Source organism: Channa argus, chromosome 2 (genome assembly GCF_033026475.1).
Source record: "Channa argus isolate prfri chromosome 2, Channa argus male v1.0, whole genome shotgun sequence".
NCBI lineage: Eukaryota > Metazoa > Chordata > Actinopteri > Anabantiformes > Channidae > Channa > Channa argus.
In genome coordinates, this window is record NC_090198.1 from 27,133,802 (window position 1) to 27,147,234 (window position 13,433).

Below are 13,433 nucleotides of genomic sequence, written 5' to 3' on the forward strand. Positions count from 1 at the left end.
TGTAAAAATAAGCATATTGTTGAGCTCCTTCTCTTTTACTGTATACACAAGTTGGTGGTCATAGCAGCTGTCACCATGGAAATGAACACATACTAAAAATCCATAATCATATCGCACCTTTGTTAAGAACGATGAGACTCATTTCTTCTAGCAGAGTTGGCTTTATTTATAAGGGCCCATACAACGCAAAGCAAATCAAAACATCCCCAAAACACAGCCTGACACAAGAACACAATGCTCAAACTCTCAGCAATGTGGAAAACAGGCATAGACTGAGATTAACATTACCACATTGTAAATGAAACTGTTCTAACAAACTCTTCACACACTGCAGAGAGGATGCGCTCGGTTTCATCTCATCTGGTTTTTGCACAAGCTAGATGCATTTTCTGACAAGGCTCAAAGACGACATCTGGATAGGTAAACTGTAAACTGTAACATTCAGCTGCAGAAACACAGACGTTGAAAAGGCAGTGGATGATTTAGTGCCAGCAGCGATTAACTGTCAAAATCAAGCAATCAAGATTTTAGCTTGCTAGGTCAGAAAAGACAAGCAGGTACGTGCGCACACAGCAGGTTTCTATTCTATTGACAGCTTCATTCCACAAACCTAGAACGACACACGTACAAATACCATGTTAGTGCTACTGAGAGAGTAATGTTCTTGTACACTCAAGTCTACTGCATCTCACAGGAAGAAGATTGTAGATGTTCTTACAGCATTTTCTAGAACAGTACACTTTTTTTTTTTTTTTTAATAGTTAAGTATCAGGGTTTTAAACCCAATTAACCAGTCCTACACCTGCCTTATTAAATATAATCAGGGAGAAATATGGCTAATATCATGAAGCTGAATCTGTTCACTGTACTGTTGGGATTGAATAACATGGATTATACAGGGATCCCAAGATTTTTAACCATTTGTCCAGACTCCAGCATGAAAGTGTTGCACCTTTAAAAGGAAACAGCTTTTATTCAGTTGTGAAAACATTGCTGGAATTTGTTCGGATTAAATCATCTGTTAGTGCAAAAACAATGCATTCTTTGGTCTCATAATAGGGAATATTTTACTTTATTTATTATCCAATAGTGCACTCCGTAAGGAAGAATAGATATAAATTAAATATCTGGGATTAGAGATGGAGGTTAAACTAATTGCTGGGCAAAATAGTCTGTTCTTTTACCATGTCTGTGCATTAAATGCTGCCACAGTTTACACTAACAGGACTAACAGTACATTCAAGTCTAAAGGAGACCAGCAAGTTTCTGAACAAATGAAAAGGAGAATTGTAGAAAGTACTACAAAATTGAAGGGAGAATGTAATCTGTAAATTTCCTCCATCTCTAATCAAGGCCCTCATTATTAATTAGCTCTCTTCAACTTCCAAGCTGTTATTATAAAAATTAGTCAATGCTCAGAGAAAACCTGGAGCGCGGCATCAAGTAGGGGACAAACGCTAGATAACAGAGAACTGGATGCCGTGTTTGTTGAGACGGTCCACCAGTGTGGTTTTTGCAAAAGCGGCTCCTGGAGTGTAGACTCCTCCCCTGGAAAAGAGAAATGCAAGATATGAACGGGATATGAACCCAATTTGTTTCTTACTTAAATATTATTCCTTCACAGTTAAGGTTTGCATTTACTGATAATATAGCCAATGCTGATGTGTTTTATGTCATCAAGCAAAGTACTTAAACAAGAAATTATAACAAATTTACAATATTAAATGTAAAATAAAAAGCGTTTTTTAGGTTTTGGACTGTTAATAGCATTCAGGAAAGTTGTAGGAAAAAAAATGGCTTCTGTTTTTGTATGGAAATGTAAAGCCATTTTCATGTCAGCCATTAAATGTGTGGCGTAATAACTCACTTCCTGGGCAGGGCGGTGGGTTCATTGAGGAGCGTCAGAGCAGCCTGTACCATAGCAATGGGTGTGGCCACGTATCCAGGCTCTGTATAATATCACAGAAGTGGTAAAATAACAGATTAGACACATCAGTGAGGGTGATTTGCTTGATTACCCTGTCTGGACAGGACAGGAACAAATAAGCCTAACACACTACTAACATGACTATAAAGCGGTTTTCACATTTTGTCACTGACCAGCTTTATGAAATGTTTTAGGTTTCTGCACAGTTCTACAACATTATCAAACTTTCCAAGGCCACGTCAATGACAAAAATGTCGTTTGAGGATTAACATCCATTTACCTGGTCCCTGAACCAGCGTGCGAATCTTGCCATTAGGTTTTCCTTGGGAGGGGTCTTCTCCCTCTGTGTAGCCCTCTCCATAGAGGGCAAACTGGAAGGACGCACCCTCCATCTAGTACAGATATTATAAAAAAGCCTCTTATTATCAGTGCACCAACATGTGAAATGCCTGAAGGGAACTGGGGTTTGGTTTTCATTCATTGTATAACCACTTCTGTCCTCTCAATACTTTACCTGCTTTCTAGTTGGTCCAGCTTTAGAGAAAAGTCCAAAGGAGAAGAACTCTGGGTACTGGGAAGATGGAAAAGAAAATAGACATGAGCACAAGTTTTACTGAATGATGGTTATCAATAATAGGAAAAATATTCACTTATAGTCAGTTGTAAAATTCAAATTGTTGTGACATATTTGTTCACCTTGATGAGCAGGTTGCGTCCAAAACTGAACTTGACTAATAACCAGAACATCATACCAGCAAACATCAACTTGATAACGTTTCCAATGCCTCCTATTCCTGCATAGGCTCCATACTGGACCTGGGAGGCACCACAACAACAGATTACTTACTGCAGTACAACATAGCAGGGCAGTAATATGATGCTGCATCCAGGTTGGTGTGTTAGCGTAATCTGAAAGCAAGACTGCGGAGGCATCCTGCACACTGGGCTGACAAATACTGCTTATATAAATTACAAGAGAACTATATCCATTTGGCAGAATCAAAAATCACACAGTATATTAAACTAATACCAAAAGGCACTAGGTCTCCTTAATGCTTTTATGAAGAAACACTTAGAAACTTAGCACGTATGTTATAGGTGAGTCATAACAAGAACAAGAACAAGAACAAGACGACTCACTGGTGTGGCCTCATGTTCTTCAGTCAGAAAGCGCTGAGTTCTCTTTACAACAGAGGGATCGGAGCCCATGAAGGGCACCGTATACTGCTGGATCTCATTACTGAAGAACAACGCACCCCTACAGATCCAAACACACTTGAGAATTCAGAGGTTTGCATTTAAAAAAAATAAAAATAAAAAGATAAAACTGTAAAAAAACTGTAATTACTGTTGTTGTTTCAAAACCTTGCAATATGAACTGCTTTACTCCAACAGATAGCTCAGCAGACCTGCACTTTTGACTTTTAGGATTCTTCACAAGATAGTGGATGTAATTTAAAAATGTCACTATTATATAGTTTGCCCACCAAGTAGTACTCATGTAAACATTTGCTATACTGATTGTAAACAGTAAAATATTAACGGAGTTATGTAAAGGATTTGATTTAGTCATACTGCTCTACGTACCTTCGCTTCATCTTAGCCCCAACAGTAGGGAGAGGGGTGTAATTAAACTTTCTCCTAAGACTCCGGAGCTTCTGGCTGTCGGCTAAGCCATAGATGGCCGACTGCCACGTTCCTTCATGGAGGCATCCACCCTAATAGAAGACGAGAGAGCAACACACATACAAAGATAGAAAATATGGAATATAAATAAATAGCAAACTTCCTGATCCACTGTATGAATGTATGGACTCGTGGGTAAAGTGGTTACATACATCAGGTCCTGAGTTGACAGTTAGGAAGCTCTCCACTGCAGTCAGTGTGCCTGTGAATGAACACACACATACATTATTTAAATATAGAACAGTATGTTACAGTAATTAAAGGAATATTTCTGCATACCGGTGCCAGGTCACATTTTACATCTATTTTGTCTATGGGTGTATGTATACTCAATTAATGGACATCAATATGGGCATACCCTTAAACTGGTCCCTGGTGTAGAGGACCCCCATGTCTGCAGGTATGGAGTCAAATCCGCAGCTCCCGATGATGTACACACCTTTGTCAGCTGCCTGGCTGCTGTAGTTCAACTGCATGCTCTCCAGGAACTGCACATGGTCACAGAAACAGTGAGCAACTTCTCGATTAGGATACTTAAAACCATACTCTCGAATACCCAACGAACCTCTGGCCTGGTGTGATATAGGCAGTGGAATATTTCGTAGTTTTTAGGAAACAACCTCAATACGCGTGGACCACAATTTAGCCAGTCAGAGTGGTGGCTGTTTTTCAGTCTGACAGTAAAGCAAAAATGCGGTCACGTGGCCGAGTGACCGATAATTTTTACAGAACGAAACCAAGCACGTTCTTACTCCAAACAAAAACAACAAAAAAGCAAAGCTCAAAAATGGGACATCTGTAAAATTAAGTTCTTGTTTAGCTCACCACATAAAAGTCAGAAATGTTGGGAAAAGGAATAGTTTGGGGAAGTCAACACAATTTACCTGTTTAAGATTTAAAAAAAAAAAAAAGTTTAAATTATGCATGATGAAATCAAAAGGAATCTGTCAAGTTTCATTTAACAATAGTGCGTGTGTGTATAATGACTTTATGGCATTTTTATTGAGTGTACTACCTACCTGTGGCTCTCCACTGATGTCAATATGGTGGGCTCCATTCTCCACACAGGCTTTAACCACTGACTCACCATAGAATCTGTACTGTAGACACACACAGAAACCCACAAACGTTAATTGCTGTTCAGGACACAAACGGATGTGTTCTGTAATAAAGGTCAGGCTTCTAACCACCTGTCAGTGTCTGCCACTTTATCCCTACATCCTATCTTGCTTTGGAAAAGGTGCCCAGATGTTGCTAGTCCACATCATTCCTTACAGACACATGACATATAAACACTGCACAATTTGTTTAACAAACCATATAGAACTCTCTCTCTTTTTTTTTATAGTCACATGGTCTTTAGGAGTTGGCTCTCTGTGTCTGATAACTTGGGATTTAAGATTACAAACTGTCAACCGTTCAACTAGTGGACACTCCGTATTCCTGGTGAGCCAAATGGGGATTTGAACAATTGGCCCCTTGATTTCCAAGCACCGTCTGAGCTGTAGGGCTGTTTAAACTCATGTCCCAACTCGGATTTGAGCAACGTCTCTGAATTCTAACGGAGGTAAATTGCTGCAGTGTCCAACAGTACTGCTGGGTAAGAGTTTGAAACATAAGCATGAATGGTGCACAGGACATGAAGCCGTGGTGCTGGGAACCTACTCTCCATTCTGGCTTCAACACAATACGGCTTATTGTGTGCTGTAGGTCAGCAGGCTTCAGTGTGTAAATGAAGGCTGCTCAGTGTGTGAGGGAAAGCGAAAGAGAGAGAAGACAAAGATGGAGGAGGTAAGTTGAGCTACACTGATGCCAAATGGAGACGCAGCAAGTGCTGTGTGTTAAGATAAATAAACACAGGATCGCGCGCACACACACACACACACACACACATTTCTGGAATCTACTACTTACAGGCCCCACACAATTGAGAACAATTACTGCCTGTTTGCACATGGCAGCCAGGGAGTCTGGCTCTTCTACATCTGCCACAATGATGTCCACCTCTGTCCTCAGCTCAGGTTTACCTGCACAGACAGACAGAAAGACAAAACACACACACACACACACACTTTGTAAGAATAGGTGCTATGGCATATTTCAGGCCGAAATGTTTACCATCCAATTGTCAGACATCACTCTTCACAGTTCTCATAAATAAAATATTCATGTCATGTGAGTTGTTTATTTTTAAATCCATTAACCATCAAGTAGTCTTTTTGTAAAATGTAATTATTTACTAATTAATAATTTTTTACTTTCACTCTGTACTACCTCAAATAACATTATGCAACTACTACACTATTATTAAAAAAAATAAATAAACTGGACTATTACTTTTCAGTGAGAATGTGCAGGACTAAGGAAATGTTGTCGGATATGGCTGCAGAAATTTACTTACAACTAATGATTACTCTTATCTTACAAGCAACACAAACACACACATGCCCTTGCTCATTTTAATTTTACAACCCTAAACAATAGTTACATTCATGCCACGGGGCTGATGTGAACAAGGAGTCATGTAGCAGGGTCTGTGAGTTACAAGGTGTAATGACAGGATACAAAAAAGATTAAATGTAGGCCTTTATTTTAATGTCGGACCAAAGATTTCAAAGTTAGAAATAGTTTTTTTTTTTTTTTTTAAATACAAAACTGTGTCGTCATTGTGGGAAATTTGTGCCTTCAAAGAGAAACTGCAGTGTTCACTGCCCAATCAATGACTTACTTGTAATAGTGTGTGTACTCATGGGGTGTGTACAGTAAGACAGGTCTGACTCTAACAGCAATGTGTTCTTAATCCCACTGCATCACGGCGATTACGTACAGCAAAAGGGACGAATTGGACTTGATTTGAATGTTTCAGTATTTGATGATCGTCAGCGGAAGGGGGTTAGAAGAGCCGAAAAACTGGATGGAAGTTATTGAAGTTATTTAAGCCTGGGGATCATAAAGTGGCTGTTGGGGTTTGGGTCAGATGAGTTTGATGAATGAATATTCTAACTATAGCACTCTGCTGATTGTTAGATTAATAGAAAAAAAAAATTATATATTTTTAACTGTAATCATTTGGGCGCTGTGGGTGAAAATGTCTCTTTAAATAGGAAAGCTGTTGTGTTTGGTGCTGACTGAAAGACTGGACTAGCTGACTTGTCACAGGCGGAGTGGGCGCTGTAATTGACAGGGAGTGTAGGGGGAGTGGGTGTACTCCATCAGCTGTTGTACACTCCCCAAAGAGAATGCAGATGAGGAGGGGACGAAAGAATAACCATCTAATCCTCTGGAAACTCACATCATGGTAGCAGAATAGCTCTTGGTCCTGATCTAGCAATGGACATTTTCCATGTTTAGAGCGTTGCATGGATACGAAGCTTCATCTTGGAAAAAATACTAGCATACTAAATATGTTCAGTGAATGTTTGTTACACATTCCCCATATTAATCAATTATAGTTCTATTTAGAGCTGATGGGATTAGTTAATTATTTGATTCCTCAAACTACTGAAAAAACAAAAAGTGCGAAACAATTTTATGACAGACTATTCGATGGCTTACCAAGCAAAAGACAAGCCACTTAAATGTGAAGATCTGCAGCTTCGTGAAGGTAAATGTGATGGGGATTTTCCTCTGCTGAATCATAATAATTGAATACACAGATTGCCTGATATTTAAACTCATTAGTATTTCTGACACCGTAACAACAAACTTATTTATTGCTGTGAATAAAAAGACTTTAGAAAATAAATAAAAACGTCATGATTAAATGTCTGGTGCTTGCATTTCTGGTAAAGAGTTATGGTGCATACTCTATAAATACATTATGATTCAATTTCATGATTTTTTGCCAGCTGCTCAGATAAAGTACACAGATAAAATTATATACGACAGCTTTTCCTTCTCTGGTCCATAGGGAACAGTACCTATAACAAATATTCTATATGTGACTTTATTATCACAGTTACATTTTTTTTAAGCAAACTTGCTAATTGTCTAAAAAAAAAAAATAAGGCAACTAAATGGCTTATACAACTGTTTTCCTTAAATGATTAATTCTACAATAAGGAAGAGCTTGCCTAATAATTTAGCTATGCGTAAAATTAAATGGATGCATTTATTTTTAAAACCTGGCTTGTACTTTGGAAGTCAGTCAGAGTTCAGGGTCAAAATCCTGTCAAATTTACGATTATCAACGAGACCAACCGGGACAGATTGTTACCAGTCGGAGTTAAGCAATAGATTTAAATGGAGAATTTTAATTTACTTATTTTAACAGCATCTCCGTTTGACTAGTAATTCGATAAAAAGAATTGTATCTATATAACGTTACATACTAAGGGCCCCTGCGGCCTGCTCCAGAACTTTTTCCAGCTTCTGCTTGCTTCTGCCCGCCACAGCCCACTTCAGGTTCCCCTTCGGACCTTCGGCCACGGTCCGGGCCACCTCCTCCACCACAAACTGTCCCGTGAAGCCGGAGGCTCCGAAGATAACCAGGTGATATGGCCTGTTGGATGATGTCTCGACTCGCGCCATAGTGAAAGCAGAGAGGCTTGACGAGCTCGCTGCACGATAGGGACTGACTGGACTCAAACAAACTGCGTGCACTTTTAACAACGCTCCTTTGACTACTTCCTTAGCAACAGTATGCTAAGCAACAGTACGCTAATACGCTAACATTAACAGTTTTGAATAACAGCGGACATAATAAGTACCAAAAAAACGTATATTAAAAGTGTTGTGACTGTTAGCTGTGTATTTTGAGGATTTCATATTTTCCTAGTGAGTCAGGGAACGTAATCTAATGCCAATTTCTGTTTATTTTTAGGTATTTGCACGTTAGCATGACAACTTCCTCGAGCGTTTTTATTGGTTCTCGCAGCGTCGCGTATATTTGACGACACCCAGAGGCGCCCGCTACACCACGAGACTTGCGAAAACAACGTACGGAGGGTCAATATGTTTTGTGCTCAATGTCACGGAATTTTACTAGCAAACGGGCAGCCAACATCCAGCTTCAAACCATTACTGTCGTGAAACTTGGATATACAGGATAATCCGTAATAAGGTGAATGTGCGTATTTGGAATTAACGTATTTCTCGCGACAACTTTGAGCGACGTTAGCACATAGCGATCTAGTGTGCCAACGACTTTATGTTACAAAATGTAATAAAGTGTTTAACCACTTCCATGTACAGACATTCGGACACGTTATTTTCTTAATCCTTGGCCGCTTATTAAAATTTGTGTTCTGGTCGCTTAAAATTGAATGGCTCTCCAGTCAAACGTACCTCCCCACGTGTCAACAAATGTCACTGTAGTCACTTAAGTGCATGTAAAGTGAACGGGTTTTTATATTAAAAAAATGTCAGTCTATTGAAATTGGGCATTAAGAGTTGAGAGTTTTAATTTAATACATTTTATTCACCATTTAAGTAGGAGTTTAAAAATCGTGCTAGTTGCTAGATATGCTAGTATGCGTGATATAAATTAATAATGTTTAAACAATTCCCTCCAGCCATGCAAAAAACAATTAACTAATGCTTCGTTTAATAAACTGCCAATTGAGTCCGAAATCCCTCAAAGCACATTGGAACCGGAAACCATATTTCTTAGAGTAGAGGTGGACTTTAAATGGTATTATCGTTTTGTTACTGCAAATTCTTAATCATGTCCTAATTTCTTCCTGTTCCTTCTTGGCAGTGGCCTCTTAAAGAGGTCCTGAAATCTCCCTTCCCTCTTCCTCCTTTGTAGTTTAATTTCCATAGGTCCACCATGTCTGCTCAGATTTGTAGAGTGGTCGAGCTGTTGATGCGCTCCGCTTGCTGCCACGCCACCAAAAGTCGATCAGGTTTGCACAAGGCAGTGTTGGCCCCTGTGTGTCCTTCTGGTCTATGTGCCCCTGGAGCTCCTATGCTTCACAGAAGGGCCTACAGCCTGGACACACTTGGTCAGAGTTCACAGCAGCCTCGTACAGACAGAACATCTCCCTCATCAGCATTCACTCACAGGAACCTGTCGGCTGTGGCTGTGCAGGTAAGCAATTACCTCTGGCTTTGAATGATTCTAAACTATGGTCTTTCACTGCATCTTTGTGTATGTGTGCAACTACCAAAAGAGTATAGCCTGTCCACTTTGAATATATTACTTCTCAATCTTTCGAAGCCAGAGCATACATTTGAGACACAGTTATGACTCTAATAACCTGGAAAATCTGTTTCTAAATTCCTAAAGTTGTTTCACAACACTTTGTTTCACACCCAAATTTCTATTTTGAATACCTCCGAAATTCCAAATGGATAAACTCAGCAAGTCTTTAGTCGAGCCCCATTCTCTGCTTTCTTATCACCATAGTTTAATCCTTTATTAGATATTTTTATGAATTGTCAAAATCCACAAGACCTAGATCTGCTTTGACCTTGCACTAGCCTCATATATTCTTCTTTTTGAACACAATTTTGCTGAGGGCTTTTTAATATATATTATACATGTATGCCTTTCTGTAGGGCCAGTGTCGTCCTTTGTGCCGCTATGATTTCCTGGATCTTGGGGAGGTAGAGGAAAATGTACAGCGTGCTCAGGCCTGTAAAAAAGTCAGACATTTCATAATTGACCCAGACCTGGCTAAACTAGTGACACGGCATCTAGGTCCTGAGGATGCTAAAACTATCATCTTTGATTGTAACCCAGGTATGTTAAAGTAAATCTTTGTCTGTTTGGTGCATAACTTTAAATTTTATACTTGTATTAACAAGCTGAACAATATTCTATAGTGGAATGTGTGTATATTTCTTTGATTGAAAAATTGAAAAGTTCATGGACATTATATTTTTCTTGCCAGTGGAACAACAATAAATTGACACCATGTCTGTCTTTTGTAGGTCCTGGGGTGTTGACTAGGACACTGCTAAATGCTGGAGCTCAGAGAGTGGTGGCTCTTGAAGGGGATAGGGCCTTCTTACCTGAACTACAGGTAACCAGACTTGTCATGACACACAGAGTTGGGGTTTTGATACTAATACTGCCTGAATATTTGAATACGATAATGATCAGTATCACATCACAAACCTTAAACATCAGGAAAAGTAGAAGTCAGAATGTGGAACTCAAGAAAGACGACTTTTTTTTTTTTTCTTGATCGTGATAGAAAACTAGATAAGCTGATGATTTGACCAACTAATTTTTAGCAGCTTGCAATTTATGCTAAAGCTGACTACTAGTAACTCTACCAGCATCTAATTTGCAACCATGTTGCTCTTCAAACGTGCTGTGTCTGTATGAGGTGAGGTTTAAAACGTCTTTTACAGACCAGCTTTGTTGTGCCGATGGGCTTGGCATTACTGTCGGCACACTAAGTGAAATAATGCAGCATTTACAAACCGCGTACAATCAGGATGAGCTCTTGTACTTGTAGCTATGTCTCTCATTTACCGTAACAGCTGGCATCTGCTCTCTCTCTCAGAAAGCTAAGTGTGGATGCTCCCATTATTATCATGCACACACTCCCAGGTTTTAAAACACCTTAAATGTGTTCATGTCCAACCAATAATATGAGTTTATATTTGGCTCGTTCTCCACAGGTAGAACGACCAGTTATTTTCAGTGTAAATTATAAAAAAATATGGTCAAACAAAAAGTACTTTCCTTAGAAACTTGTCAGTATATAGCCAAGAAATTAAAGATTTCTTTAAACAGTATACACGATGGTGTTTTTATGTTGCAGGAGTTGGAAGGTCATTTGGATGGTCAACTGGAAGTGGTCCACTGTGACTACTTTAAGCTGGACCCCATGGGCAGTGGAAACATGAAACCCCCTGTTATGTCCGCAGATAAACTTTTCACTGATCTGGGAATATCAGAGGCAAGCTGGACGGATGGTGAGACATGTACACAAACAGTAAAGCTGTGTCATTTTGCCAATGACCTCCTTCATAGGAGGATGTCCTTTTTAATTTAACCTCTCAGGCTGCAAATAAATCCCACCTCTTGGCAATCATCCTCCTGACTTATATGTTTTGGTAATGTTTTCTTCTGTGTGCCTCATTCTAGACATTCCAGTTAAGGTGGTGGGTATACTGCCCCTGCGCAACCAGCGCGGCACGCTGCTGAAGATGGTTTACGCTTTATTTGAACGGCTGTCTGTCTACAGATACGGAAGGATAGAGCTGAACCTCTTCATAAGTGAGAGTGAATACCTGGTAAAAGAAAACGTTTTAACTTCTATTGGTGAAAATTAGGTCAGTTTGTTGATCACAGAGCATATTCTGGTATGTTAATCAGCATGAGGGAGTCTGTTACACCTTGTCATTCTGAGTTCACATTTACACTTATTTTTTCCAGCAGCATTTTCTGTACCATGTAATTAATACAGACGCAGATTTACCCTAACCCCCCCTTTTTTCTTTATTTTTTTTTAATTATTCTTGAGTAAAATATTTACCAGTTCTTTCGTCATCAGAAACTGGTGTCATGCCCAGGCAACATGATGCACTACAGGGCCTTTGGTGTCCTCTGGCAGATGGCCTGTGATATTGAGCTACTGCACAAGGTACTGTGTGAGGGAGGGTGTTAAAGAGCAGGTTGATGATTATACTAATGTAATAAAACCAATAAGGTGAACATGTCAATTGTAGTCTCCAATGATAACAGTTTTTATGATATTTGCTTGAAACTAATGCATGGGATTGTGGAACTCATCCTCTTTATCTCCGACTATGCAGGAGCCCTGGGAGTCATTTATAGTCTCTTCAAAGAAGGGTGTACCAAGCTCTAAGGGCAGGGTAAGGAAGAGAACAGAATCAACAAAGCTATGTAAATTGTGTTGTGTATGTGTAATGGGTATTAAAACAACATCCGCCCCCCCTCCTTTACTTCACTTTCTCATCAGCTTCCCAATAACCACCTGTGCCTGGTACGTCTGCGTCCGAAGGCTGATCTGTTCTCAGCAGGCCTGACTCCTGCCAATGCATCTACTCTGCTGGTAATGGTCAAACAGTGTCTCGCAAAAAGGAAGGTCAGGCTCATCGACAGGCTCAAGTAAGCAACACACACAGTTTTGAAGAAGGTCCACAGACTTTTAGCCCCCACTCTGCAAGTTACATAAATGATTTTTTGTTTTTTAAATAGGCTGTTACAGATAGAACATAATTGGAGCCTTTGTTCTTCTGATGTGTTCTTCCCCTTTTGTTTCTTCTAGTCTCTGGTCACCAGATAGTGGGAGTAAGCTGTTAGCGGAAATGGGCATGCCAGAGGACATACTGACAGGCCACGTATACCCAGAAGAATATCTCAGACTTTTCCAGCTGATGGACAAGAGCCAAGAGTTCACCCAGAGCTGGCTTTATGAGGAGATCATGGAGAACACACAGAGAGCGGGTTGGGGCTAAAATACAGAGCAGAACGAACACATGCATAGCTTTATGGAATTAAAACACACAAACATATTTGCATGATATGTTGTAAATTAAAACTAAATCTGACGCAATGGAATTGAATACAGATATACATACAGACACAAAGTAGTAATAACTTGAAGTTTAATGAAATGGACAGCAGAATTATTTCATTAATGGTTTGTTATGGAAATGACAAATAACCGTACTTTATGAAAATGGAGAAACGACTTCCAATGATAAACCTTTGTCCTGGATTCCCATGAGTTGAGATTTGAGACAAAAGCTCAGAAGTTCCAGTTTGGTCCCTGACAAGATACTATATTTAAATCAAACTGGTAACCAGATGGACAAATACCGGTGGGGGGGGGGGAAACATGTCTGGAATGGAAACATTGAATAACTATTGTAGAATAAAGGTCATAATCATTAA

General features: G+C 39.5%; 2 protein-coding genes across 5 annotated transcripts; one reads left to right on the forward strand and one right to left on the reverse strand.

Annotated features, from left to right (window-relative positions):
* Window positions 1-141: 141 nt before the first annotated feature.
* LOC137105923 (saccharopine dehydrogenase-like oxidoreductase) lies at window positions 142-8,328 on the reverse strand. The gene is made up of 12 exons (XM_067488742.1): window positions 7,945-8,328; window positions 5,528-5,640; window positions 4,633-4,713; window positions 3,972-4,101; window positions 3,766-3,815; window positions 3,515-3,645; window positions 3,068-3,185; window positions 2,624-2,743; window positions 2,442-2,498; window positions 2,208-2,319; window positions 1,868-1,949; window positions 142-1,548 (listed from the first exon to the last, which is right to left on the reverse strand). Exons 1-12 carry the CDS (start codon window positions 8,141-8,143, stop codon window positions 1,458-1,460), a joined length of 1,284 nt encoding a protein of 427 aa, XP_067344843.1. The 5' UTR covers window positions 8,144-8,328; the 3' UTR covers window positions 142-1,457.
* Window positions 8,329-8,496: 168 nt separating this feature from the next.
* On the forward strand, window positions 8,497-13,368 carry tfb2m (transcription factor B2, mitochondrial). Of its 4 annotated transcripts, none has more exons than XM_067488730.1 (10): window positions 8,497-8,681; window positions 9,363-9,644; window positions 10,115-10,298; window positions 10,490-10,581; window positions 11,332-11,485; window positions 11,658-11,806; window positions 12,067-12,156; window positions 12,329-12,388; window positions 12,496-12,644; window positions 12,805-13,368. In XM_067488730.1, exons 2-10 carry the CDS (start codon window positions 9,384-9,386, stop codon window positions 12,992-12,994), a joined length of 1,329 nt encoding a protein of 442 aa, XP_067344831.1. In that variant the 5' UTR covers window positions 8,497-8,681; window positions 9,363-9,383; the 3' UTR covers window positions 12,995-13,368. The 4 variants fall into 4 exon arrangements, with proteins under 4 accessions (XP_067344831.1, XP_067344820.1, XP_067344810.1 ...); XM_067488719.1 differs by having other exon boundaries at window positions 8,497-8,675; XM_067488709.1 differs by having other exon boundaries at window positions 8,498-8,681; window positions 9,312-9,644.
* Window positions 13,369-13,433: the final 65 nt, after the last annotated feature.